Raw genomic sequence first — 13,217 nt, forward strand, 5'->3', positions numbered from 1 at the left:
GTAGCAAGCAAGGCAGTTGCCTGGGGCCCCATTCCAGAAGGGCCCCTGAAAAGCTAAATTGTTCAGGCTTTGGCCTCAGCCACGGGTGGCAGGGCTCAGGGCCCCAAGCTTCAGCTCCATGCAGTGGGGCTTCAGCTTTCTGCCATGGGCCCCCGTGAATCTAACACTGGCCATGCTTGGTGGAGCTCCTAGAACCTGCTCACGCCCCCTCGCCCCGGACTCCTGGTTGAGAACCACTGCTTTAAAGGACTTTTTATAGACAGCTATAGAAGCTTCAGTTGCTTGTTCTGGGATACTTCCTGTCAACACCTAGTTGTTTGACATTTGCTTAGTTTTGCTTCCATTAAATACATTCTGGTAGTAATTAGTTCTTGCATATGTGGGAGTAGTACACTATTATGTCTAGTAATGTGTTCATATGTGTGAAATTCCCCAGGGTGCAATGTGGACTGCTGTGTCCCCTTCAGGCTTTGATGCCTTGAACACTGCTTTGCTGGTGAACAGCAACCCCTCCATGTAAACTCACTCTCAGCGGAATACAGGAATGCTATGCTTTGCCATCCATGAATTACATACAGGGCGACGCCAGCATATCCCCAGTTCCAGTGTCGCTGCCCTAGAAATGTGCAACTTACACGGTTCAGTGTCCTCCTGGACAGTGTAAGCTCATAGTCATGTCATTGCAACAATGGATAATGGTTACACACCAGGCTTTTTTACCTAAGTAGAGATTCCTAAGAACTTCAACCAAAACACAGTGGTTTAGATAAAACAATAAAACAAGTTTATTAACTGGAGAAAGATAGATTTTAAGTGATTACAAATGATAAGACATAAAATTCAGAATTGTTTAAAAAGAAATAAAAGGATAAATACGCAAGCTAATTCCTAAACTTTACTAAGGCTAATAGGTTTCAAAGCAAGAAAGTAGTTTTTCTCACCAAAAGCCTATTGCAGCCTGTTCTGGCTGGAAAACTCCCCCAGTTCAATAATGCTGCTTTTGTTTTTCAAGTGATATCGCTGCTGTGAGTAGAAATTGAGAAGGAGCAGTGATGTGGAGGTGTGTCTCTTATTTTATACCCTCCTCCTTTTTAGGGGGGTTACCCTATCCCGGGCTGCAGACAAACAGCCTCCTGTGTACATGAGGTTTGAAGTGTTTCTGTGTTGAAATGTAAATTATTTGTTTATACTCTTCCCCCCCCCCACCGTTGGCGGTTGGCCAGTTAAGCAAGATAATGGCTTTTTAGCATCTTGTTGGCCTGCCAGTGTGTCTTTGTCTCTGAGAAAATGGTTTGTGGCCATTACCCAGAACTAAGACCTGTTTCAGTAATAATCATATAGCAAAATCTCATAATTTTACATGCAGTGATGTTACATTTCAACAGAATAATAATAATCAGCAGATTGAGTTTTCAAATGATATCTCACAAAGCACACTTTATACAAAATATATCAAAACCATATAAAAATGGTGAACATGGGGTACAGGGTGTCACAGTATGACACAGTTAAAAGATTCTAAATTCAGTGTTGCAGATAGACTCTCAAATCAGTAATGGCACTTATTTCTAAGGACAAATGCAGTAAAATATGCATAATAGCTTATTAATTTTTAAAGCGTTAATATAAAACAGAATGGATCAGATTTCCTAGAGAGCTTACAGCTCCTTTGTCACACAGGCAGCAGAAAGGGGCAACAACCTGGCCACAAATGGTCAGCAGAGTTCCTCTGGCAAGGGGAATCTCTCGGCTGGAAACTACTGGGCTGGATCTCAGTCTGTGCACCTGCCTCCTTCCCTACACTGGCAAAGATGGCTTATCAGGGGCTTGGTGTAATTCAGCACCGCTATGCCAATCCTCCATTGGTGTATGGATCATTAAGTACCCTGTGTCAGCAATACAACATGGAGGTGCCCAACTGCAGTTTTAAGTTAGTTCGAAAATTCTAGCAGAACTTCAGAATTGGGGAGCTGAAGGTGTAACCAGCTCCCTGCTGGGGGCTCCACTTTCCTGCACCACATAGAGTTCTGAGGAGAGAGATTTGTCCAATATTCACCACACATTTGTACTTTAGCATTTAGACTAAACTGAATGTACAGAATGTATAGTAATAGTGTAAGGTTCCTGTATTATATACAACAATTTACATGGTGTTTATAGTATTAAATTTTTACTGCCATAATTTAAAAACTATTTTGCGTCTTACTTTTGAAATGGCAGTAATACACGTTAGTCCCTAACACTTGTGTGTGCAGTTAAAAAGAAAATCCCAAACTTTTGGTTAGAGAGAGTGTACATACACACGTAATTTGTTTTAAAGACAAAGCTATGTAAATATAAGAACGCTCTTTCTCTATAGGTTGAATTGTCCTTCAAAACTCAGAAATAGTGTTAGACCTCTATGATGAGAACATATTTTAAAACACATAAACAAAAACCCCAATATTTGCTGTGTTAAGGGATGGTCTCCATGATGTGGGGGCTTACTTTTGCTAACACAATTTCATTTCGTTGCGGCCTAAAAGTAATCAGTGTTTATGACTGGCTTTGGGAAGTCAGAGATGTAAAATACGTTATTAAGTGCAATAACCACATATAAGTTACTAATTATATCGGTATTACAGTTCAGTAATAATTCTCAGTTTACACTGAGCAATGACCCTCAGACGTAGAACTTTTCACTACTCTTATGAAGCCTGTACACTTACAAATATAAACTAATGCCTTCAGGAGGAATTTAAGGAGATTAGTCGCACAGTAATCATAACTTTATTACTCTTTCATGCCAACCGTTGTAGGAATAGCCTTGACATCCACACAACCATGCAATTCTAGGCTCTCTTAAGGTGGTTAAATGACTAGAGTAGTGAAGTTTTGTTTCTAAAATGCATGGTTTAAACATTTTTTTAAAAGGAAGGCTGAAAGGGAAGAGACCAAGGAAATTATATACTAAAAGGAATGAAGAGTCAGCTTTTCCTGGTAGACAGAAACACTTTATTTGTAGAAGGCACCAATCACATAGTGTTGATGCTGTCTTTATTTGCCTTTCATGCTTATGATCTAAAGTTTGATATTAGGTCCTTTTATCTAATATTAAAATCATAATCTAAAATCTTAACTGATTCCTGGCAAGATATGTACTATTGTATTACCTTATTGTATGCAAGAGAGAAGCATTGTTAATTAACATGATATAGTTAGAATAATCCTTCAGACATTACTGGCCCTATTGTCTGTTGGGACTGAACATATGAAGATGATGGAAATCCACATGGCAACGCTCACTTTTCCTCATGTGTTCTGAGGCTTGAAAAAATACTTGTTAAAACAATTGTTCTTAAAATGACTAAAATCATGTTAAAATTTTCGAATAACTTACTTGTTAGTCAATGATGCTCTTTCACAGAGTGATACTAGTTCAGAATGTAGAAATGAAATAAAAATTCCGCCCCAAATAAGGCTGTATTATTAAGTCATGCTGCCTAGTTAAGTAGGAGAGGCAGGTAAAAGGATGATTTTTGTAGTACTGATTTTCACACAGTCATGCATAACTAAATTGAACTAGACAGGGTGGATTTGATTTAAATCATGATTTAAATCACTAGTCAGGAAGACTAGATTTAATCATGTTTTTCTACATAAAAGTGCATTCTTGTTGGTTGTTATAACCTTAATACATATTCTTCACAACTCAGAGATAGATGTAGGTTTCATTTTTAGAAGGTACACACTATACCTTTTTAAAGAGTGATTTATTTTGAAAACTTTTCATGTGTGTTTTACATCTATATCAGAGAATGAATGATTGGTTATTTCATTTACTAAAGGTAATTGAAGTAGATATTTATGAAGTCATTGGGAAGTTAACTATCTCCAATTCAACAGGTTAATCATTAATATTTGGAGGATTTTCTTCCCATGCTGTATTAGGAGGAGAACATCACCAGACAGACATTTAAATTGTTTTATTTAACTAAAACAACAATGTTAAGTATTCTGTTTTTTTCTTCAACAGCAAACATATAATATTTTAACAAAAAAGCATATGTCCCTCGCTTCTCACGTTTATCTCCAGACTTCTTCTCCTTGTCCAGATCTATTCAGCCCCCAACGATCTTCTATTCATTGAACTTTTTGAAACTTTGCACTTTTAGAGAGAGGTAAAGGATTGACTCCGTGTACACAAATTTGCAGAGGAACAATAGAGTTGAGGTCTGTTATTTCTCTCCTCTATATATTTATTTATTTATTTAAAAACATTTTGGCTGTTAACAAGCATGTTACCTCTGGAGACACAAATCCACAGTTTGAGAACTGCAAAACTAAGCATCTCTGATGGTATCTTCTACACTGAGCACTGAGTTCCATTGGGTAGATAGAAAGATTAACCTAAATAATCTATACAGAAGCCCCTGGAACCCCATAAAATTGGGTCCCTAATCCATGAACTATTGGAACTCATTTACAAAACTTTTCTTAAACATTACATGAATATATTGTCTCATACTATAGAATTAGAATTTATAATCCCTATCCATGATGAGATATCTTTGAGCTGTAATGTATCTTAATTAAAACGATCTTTAGATAGGGTTTTTTCCTCAAAAAGCATTTTATCAAAAAAATCCAATTTAAATAAAAAATATTATCCCACTGTGCAACTGGCCGCAGAGTGCTTTGGGAAGGGTTTGCAATGCCTCATGGGGCAGGTATAGCGTCACATGATGCAGGTTTCTCCTCCCATCCTTCCAGGGGCGTCCAAGTAGATTGTCAGCCGCTTTTCAACTGAAATGGGGGGTGGGGGGAGAGTGGTGTGTCTGGGGCGGGGGAGACAGCAGGCTGACTGATCTATCCTGAGGCAGGGTGAGGGGGACACCCACCCACACACCCACCCCCACATCAGCCCCTGGCTCTCCTTGGCACACTGGTCTCTCCTGAAGCAGCCTGCTCTGCCTGCCTGTGATTCTGTGATTGGTTCTGTGATTCCCTCCGAGTTCTCCCACAGCCACCTCATCTGCGGGGAGCAGCATCCAGAGTGGCTCTGGGAGCTCTCCGTGCTGAGGAATGTCAGAGCATTGCAGCAGTCCCGTCCCTCCCCCCCCTCTGCCTCCCTGCAGCCGCAGTCTGCCTGCCGCTGTGCTCCCGTGCAGGGCACAACAGGAGCCTTCCAGGTTAATAATTTTCTCTTTATTCCCCCCAGCTGAGCAGCACGCTCAGCTGTCAGATACTTCCAGAAACTTTAAAAGGGGAGGGGTGCATGCCAGCAGAGTGGTCATGGCAGGCATGGTGGGATACTGGGGGAAGCCAGTTATGTCGACAAAACAAACAGCAGAGTCTGCACTGAGCTTTGTCGCAAAAAGCTTTATGCCTCTTGTTGAGGTGGTTTTGTTTTGTCGGCAAAACAGCAGAGTTTTGTCGCCAAAAGTAGCTTTGTAGTGCGTATACCTCCCCTGTCTTGTCGGCAAAAGACAATTTTTGCTGACAAAACTTTGTAGGGTAGACAAGGTCTTAGTTTAGTTGTTGTTGAGCCATAAATGTATTGTGAAGATCCCTGTGACTGGACAGGTTTAAGACTAGAAACAGGTTGACATGGCTGGATCCAAGTGACATGTTGAAATGCAGTCCCAATAATACGTGTTTTGAAGAAGGAGAAATCCTGTTTCCCCCAATAAGTCACATTGGTTCCTTTTGTGTCATTGTCTTGTGCTTTGTTTGTTTAAGTATGCCTCAAAGAAAGGTTGAAATAGTATTTTTCTGTCATTGTGAAACAGCCTGCTGGAAGCCATGTCAGGAAAATATACAGAAGCTGCTTGTTTGTCAGTTAAATATGCATTTTATAATCTTCCTGGAAGGACTGCACCAGAGAGAGAGAGAGAGATTAAATAAAATGCTAGTTTGTGGCAGAAACAAAAAAACAAGGACACTTTAAAGTTAACACACATTCCTTGTCTTAATACTTGCATCTTTCCTTTTCATGGTGAATTGCAGTTATGGTCTTAATTTTGAAGCCCTTGGACATGTAGTTTGTTAGTTGAATAGAACCTTAGTATTCCTTATACATAGTTATTTCTACAGTTCTTTTGAACTGATTATTCCAGAATTTCCATCCTGAGCAATGAACAGTTGACTTCCCAAAGTTACATGCTGTCATTGTTGATTGTGAAAATCTGACACAGATAAACCCTTACGTGGACAAATTTGGGATATTTCACATACATTTGACATGGTCAGCAAAACTTGTCCCCTGTATGTTTACTGGTCTTCCAATTTTTTTCTGGAAATACAGTGGAAATTAGTATACACATGACACCCCTCCTCAAACATCCGAAGGCTCTGCTGTCCTAAAAGTCACTAGATTTTTGTTTTGGTAGTTCTTGTTTTGTTTGAAAGTAGACTCTAGAGTTTCCTTGAATTGCATTTTCTAACATCTTGGAATTGATGACCTTTAAATCCTATCAGTACTAGTGTACCTCCTTTGATGTCAGGATTTTTGAGAATCTTCAAAAGTATATATGGGAACGTCAAATGGGGAAACTTACTTTGTTTTTGTCTAACAATAGAAATTTGTGTAACAGTTAACTAAAACTAAACTCAAAACATTATTTCTAATCTAATTCATCTAGAAAACAATAAACCAAATAGATCTTTGAAGCTTTTCTTTAATACTCTGGGTTAATCATTATCTGTTATGACTGTTTCATATTATAAGAAAGGTCATTAAGCCAAAAGTAGTTTTTAAAATTTGTGAACAAAATGGTGTGTGGCAAATACTCTAGAATTCTTAAGATTTATAGTGCCTGCATTTATAATGTGATCTCTGTTTATAGTTTTCTGCCGCTAGGCTGCTGCATTTTGATGTACAGTAGTGTCTCTGGCGGTTTACTAAAATGTCCATTCACTGAAATGTTTCTATCGCAGTTCTAGGGAAGGGTTAAAATCTGTAAGTACACGTGACATATGCAAACTATGAATCATTCCAATAGATCTGTTCAACTCTCCTGCCTGCCCAGGCAGCAGGCAGATGCTGTTCCCTTGGTTGCCATGGCAATCCTGCCTGTACTATAATAAAGCCCAGCCCAGATCCTTCCTTAGGCAGACCTCTGCGGCTGTTTCACCTAGCTCATTGTTTTTTCTCTAGAGGAGGAGGAGAGAAAGGGAAGGAACCGAGTGAACAGAATAAGATACCAAAGGCAGCAGTTTTTCATCTGCTTATAGCCTCTTGAGCCTTATTCAGGGAGAATTCAGAGCATGGCAGGCTCTTGATTTGTAAGATTCAGATGGGCTTGCAGGCAGCTATGCTAGCCAACATCATCTTCAAGAGTGTATTTCCTAGTGGTATAGAGAGAGGAGCAAAAGTGTGTAGCGACTTGTGATGGGGTGGAGAAAGTGTCTCTGCTGACTACTTGTACAGCAGTTTATCATTCCCTGCTACATTCCTCCGTTCTGAAGCCCCTTTCTAAGGGGAGAGCTGATGTCATCCAGAAGATCTTTTGGCAGGCTCTGAGCAACCAGCAAGTCCAGTCTTGAAGGCAGCAGACTTAACACAGTTCCCCTTCAGCTTCATTTTGCCTGACTATCTTGGGATTTGTGTGCCTCCGGAAATGAAAATCTCCTAACATGGCTCTGAGGATTAAGTGTGACCTGTGAAAAGGGGATTCTGCGATCCCTGATACCTGGCTTCATAGTAAAAGACCTGGATTTATTGGTCAGAAGACGTATCACTTTGTCAAGTGAATGGATTGTATGAAAGCATCAGAAATCTGTGAAACCTACTGTTGCCTGAAAACCTGCCAGGCCAGAAGAATAAGATTCCTTCTAGAATTCTAATATTAAAAATATACATATATCTTGGCTTTAAAAGGAGCTGTGTTTTTCCTGTTCGGCAATGAGAAAGTAAGAGAACAATTCTATGCTTGTAAATTGACAAACTGTTTTCAAGTAACTATTTTCAGAAGTTAAACCTTAATTTTCTTTTGTTTACATGGCTGATAAAAATTAAATTTATTTTTATGAGGTTCTTTGGTAATTGGAAATCTGATTTGTAAGAAAGAAGAAATTCCATTTTATTTATTTTTTATTTGAGAAATACCAACCTCCACCACACATACCTTCTGTTATTTAAAAATACTGACGTCTGTTTTAGTCTAGTGCTATTTATTTACACTAGACTCTGTCGAAAAAAAATTTATAGACTGTTTTTCTGCAAAACAAACAGCACTGTAAGGAGTATAGAGAATTAAAAAGAATAAATTGACATTGAATATTGATCCCCTCCTTTTTTTCCCCCCTGGAACAATGGATTACCTTGGAGACAAACTGACAGTGGCACAAACTCACATGACCCAGTGGATGGGGACAGTGCGTAGATCCTTACAGGAGGCACTAAATTTAGTCACAACTGCAGTTGCTCATGAACGGACTAGCGGGGAGGGTGGAAGCAGAACTCCCTTCAAGCGAACCTCCTCCTTCAGGCATTTTGCATCCCGGAGCAGAGAATCATTTCGAAGGTTTTCAGTGCGGAGTCAGCAGAGGTTCTCCTCCCTGAGGAAGAGGCAAGCCAGTTCAGAGCCACCAGACCTTGTAAGCAATGCCCCCTTTTTTAGTTAACTTATGATAAAAATGAAGGAAGTTTTTCACTGCAGCATCTTGGCCAGGAACACTGATCTGTGTCATGTCAGCTTTTCAGTTTAAAAATATCTTCCAAAACACTTGTAATGCTGCCTGTTTGTAAATGAGCTGGGCTTTTTCTGTAGTGCAAATAGAAATTTCCATTAACTCTCACTGGTCAAAGTTAATTTACACAAGTTTTTGACAAAAACTAACTTTGGTGTTCTCTTAAAATTAAGATAGGACAAAGGTCTAGTCTGTAATTGGCAAAAGTTAGTCTGAAGCTGCTTTGTATTTGGTATGCAGATGGAGAACACATTTGCCCAATGTAACTTCTTACTTGATGTGTACATTTGTTCTTTTCATTTTTAATAACAATGGTTTAGGTGAAATAATTAATGTAGACTGGTTAAAAAGAATCAAGGTGCTGTCACCTTGTAGCTAATAGTAAGCCAATAATATTGCCCAATAAGGGACTAAAAGCTTGTTTATTCTTATGTAATAATTAACATGTTAGTATTATGAAATACAGAATTTAGGACCCACACTGGAATCTGCAGGGCATAGTTTAGTGAGAGCATGTGAGAATGGTCTGGCTTGCTCTCCATACACTCTGACTTTGGGCCACATGGAACCATTTTTTGATTAAATGTCTTTTTCTTTTTGGGAGTTATCTTCAGACAATGCACACTTTCTTGTTAAATAACTAGCATGACAAGGTGATAAGAGAAATGCACACTGCATAGGGAAGAGTTTTTTATGCATATGAGGGGGTAAGAATTCCCCAGGTCAAATAAAAGCTCAATTTGAGGACATTCTGAAATACACCTCTACCTTGATATAACGCTGTCCTTGGGAGCCAAAAAATCTTACGCGTTATAAGTGAAACCGCGTTATATCAAACTTGCTTTGATCCACCAGAGTGCGCAGCCCCGCCCCCCAGGAGCACTGCTTTACCGTATTGTATCCGAATTCGTGTTATATCGGGTCTCGTTATATCGGGGTAGAGGTGTAGTATGGGGATTGGGGATCCTGCTCTTGTCCCTACCTAGCAGATTTCTGCCAGGCTTAGTTGACAAATCACCATAAAATGTTTGGGCAAAAGTTAAACCTCTGTAGTTCATAATCTGTATCTATGCATTATAAAGCCACAATGTTTCAGGTAGTTCCAACTGCCGTTTTCCTAGTGAACTAAAAGGAAAGGTAGTACACGCTGCTCATTCTGATTGTTAAATGAGCCAAGTCTCTTTTAAATAATAGTTTTATTGGGAAGGAATTTAATAAATGGCTACAAACATTTAAAGAATAGTTCAACAAATTTTAAAGCAGACTTCTGACTTAGGGCTTCCTTTTGCACCATTGAAAGCAAGCGAGTTTTCCCTTGCTTTCAGTGGGAGCAGGATCAAGCCCTTCATTTCTAGTGCCTAAATAAACCGTGAATGGCCTGCTAATATTTCATCAGCAATAAAACCTACAACACTTTATTGGTCTGACTTCTTGTTTATTTACGGTTTGGCAGCTCAGCTAAAGAAACTGAAAAAGATGTGTTGTCAAAGAAGCACAAAAGCAGGAAAGAGGCAAGTTTAGTTGGAAAGAAATGTAATGGGTGTGTGGGGAGGAAGCACCTCATGGGAAATTGTGACACTACACAGTGTTGTCAAAATGAAAAACAATTTAAAATTATCATGCAAAAGTGATACAAATATATGGCTTCAGAAATAAAAAGGAATGGACTCTGCCTCTTGCTTAACAGGTCGTTTAGAAATAACACAACAAAACTTCCCATGGCTTACAGCGTAGAAAATCTTCTCGAAAGGTAGGGTGGCCTTTGAACTTACTGCTCATGCAGGCACCAGAGCCACTTTAGGTCTGAATCCTGCAAACATTTATGCATGTTTTAACTTTAAGCATGTGAGTAGTTTAACTGAAATAACATCAATATTTACAAACTTAAGCATTTGCATGGTTCAGTTTAACCAAAATAGCCTAGGGATACAGGGACTTAGAATTACTGTAGAAGCTTAGTTTTATTTGTTGTCATCCTAAATCAATTTTAAACAAGAAAAGCCCCTACATAATGGAGTTTATATTCAGTATGATTCAGTATCTGGCAGTACTTTCACAGAAATTTTACCTTTCTGACTGGGGCTGAAGTTGAGGTTTGTTTTAGTAACTCCATGGAATCACTAATAGATTTTTATTAAATACCAATGTAGTTAAAACCGTGTGTAATCCATCATAAATGGTTTGGTTGTTAATCATTTTTACAATGGTAGTGTAAGTTTGCTCTTGATACTTTTTGTGGCGTACTTTCAAATGACTATGAAGATAAGCGTTTGCTTACTAGTTTGGGAGTTAGCTGTCCACTAGTGAATGCCACCCAGTTCTTTCTAGGTGAAGTTGAATTCTTGTGTTCCATTGCAGTACAGTACTGATTGAATGCTTAGTGTTGGACAAGACACGAAGGAACTTACAAAACTCAAGGTGAACTACACAGCTGAAATTACAGTTGATCTAAGCATACCATGCTCTGAATGCCCCCAGAAGTAGTTTGGGTGAAGTGGAAGAGGAAGACAGTTCAGTAATAATGTTTAACTTAAAAAAAAATGTATCCACTCCTTCCCTTTGTACCAACCCCTTCTATGAAACTCTCTGGACCTTCCTCACAGGATACCTATTAAAATATGTTAAAGTTCATTAGGAGATGACAGGCTGATCTGTGAAATGAACACGTGTGTTTTTTCTTGCTATGTGACTTGCTTCATGGTACCATTTTGAGAAATTTTAATATTTAGTGCAGGGATCGTCAACCTTTGGCACGTGGCTCACCAGAGTAAGCACCCTGGCGGGCCGGGCCGGTTTGTTTACCTGCCGCGTCCGCAGGTTCGGCCGATCATGGCTCCCACTGGCCGTGGTTCACCGTCCCAGGCCAATGGGGGCGGTGGGAAGCGGTGGCCAGCACATCTCTCGCCCCATGCGGCTTCCCGCCGCCTCCATTGGCCTGGAGCGGCGAACCGCGGCCAGTGGGAGCCGTGATCGGCCGAACCTGCTGATGCGGCAGGTAAACAAACCGGCCCGGCCCACCAGGGTGCTTACCCTGGCGAGCCACGTGACAAAAGTTGCTGATCCCTGATTTAGTGCATCATACTTAAAGCATTAGACTGTGTGCTTCTTTTTCTTAGTTTTATTTTGCCATATTTGTTAATTATTTTGTACTAAAATCAGTGTTTTCTCTTTTATTTCCTATGGAACCCTGCAGGCATGTTTTCATCCAGAGTTTGTAACTATACTTCCATGGCCACAGACTGATGTAACAAACACTGCATGGGGCAGGTCCTCCCCAGCCATTGGGCAGATTCACAATGCTCCAATAATCTAATTTAGGCTTACTTGTCTCTTAAAAGATTTTCTAGCCTAGGGCAATCCACCGGTGAGGCAGAGTCTCAGTAGTTCCTATACTTCCCCCTTCGTGCGGCTAGTGCAGGCTATGTGGCTTAACCCTAACCTAGCACAGAGAAATCCCAGAAATCAGGGAGTGTAAAGGTGACTTAAAATAACCTTCACCTCCTTGGACCCCACGCTTCAGTTCTTGGCTTCAGCTGAAGATCAGGGCCAGTAACTTCTTTCTGGATCTTGCAGAAGCAGATACTGGGCTGTGAAGGGGACTAACTAGAGTAACAGCTCAGGGAATAGACGCCATGATAGATCAACACAATTGTTTTTGGTGTAAATGTTAGGTTCTTTTATTGTAAAATCTCCTTCCCTCTCTTTGGTGCTCTTTTCTTTGTTTACATCTCTTCAAAATTTCAGATTTAGTAATTTTTGCAGCATTAACTTCCTGACATGATTCTTTCTGCCTCTAGCTGCCTGGTGAAGAAGTTCAACTACAGAGTCCTCAGGAAGGAAGTCTGGAAGGAAATGCCTAATTCAAAATCTAGTTTTTTAGTTTACATGAGGGTACAAGACCTTATACAGAGCACATTGTGAGTCCAATTTGCACTTTACAGCAATCACTTCTAATCTCAAAATATTATCATTTCAGACCTGTATTTCTAAAATAAAACCAGAGGAATAGATGGCCTTATGTGAGACCACTATTGGATAGCAGAAACTTGAATCAACAGAATCTATATATAGATTAATTTATTTATTTTTAATTTGTTTTGAGTTCTTTGTGTGTATGGTGTGGGTGTGTGTGAACTGTTGTTCGTGCAGGGTCAGTCAAGTGATATAAGGATCCCAAATATGTTTTTAATTTATTATTTATATTACCATAGTGCCATAGATGCCTCAGGCATGGAACAGGACCCTATTGTGTTAGAGGCTGTTCAATCACAGAACAAAAAGATGGCCCCTAAATTCCAGTCTAAGAATCCTTAAATCTCTGTACATTTGTCCTACCAAAGAGCCAGTTTATACTAAGCTATAAACTATGCAAACCACAATGCGAGATTATGATTGTAAATATCCTGTTTGGCTTTATTCAGCAGAAAGCATTTTAAAGACATTTGAGAGACTTTTTTTCCTGTAGTACTTTTACTATTCCACATTTAATTTGTCTGCTGAGAGTTTACATCATCCTGTGATTTGCCATGGTTTCATCCAAAGTC

General features: G+C 39.5%; 1 protein-coding gene across 3 annotated transcripts in view; it reads left to right on the plus strand.

Annotated features, from left to right (window-relative positions):
• Window positions 1-13,217, plus strand: part of KIAA1671 (KIAA1671 ortholog) — a 129,623-nt gene that overhangs the window by 67,002 nt on the left and 49,404 nt on the right. The window contains exon 1 of one of the 3 annotated variants that reach the window (XM_054006005.1): window positions 7,110-8,580. The exons of the other annotated variants lie outside the window; for them this stretch is intronic. Within the exon in view, the coding sequence (XP_053861980.1) occupies window positions 8,296-8,580 (285 nt within the window). The 5' untranslated portion in view covers window positions 7,110-8,295. Of the gene's footprint in view, window positions 1-7,109; window positions 8,581-13,217 lie in introns of those variants that run through there. 3 annotated transcript variants of the gene reach the window in all.

The sequence above is a fragment of the Malaclemys terrapin genome, chromosome 16, assembly GCF_027887155.1.
Source record: "Malaclemys terrapin pileata isolate rMalTer1 chromosome 16, rMalTer1.hap1, whole genome shotgun sequence".
NCBI lineage: Eukaryota > Metazoa > Chordata > Testudines > Emydidae > Malaclemys > Malaclemys terrapin.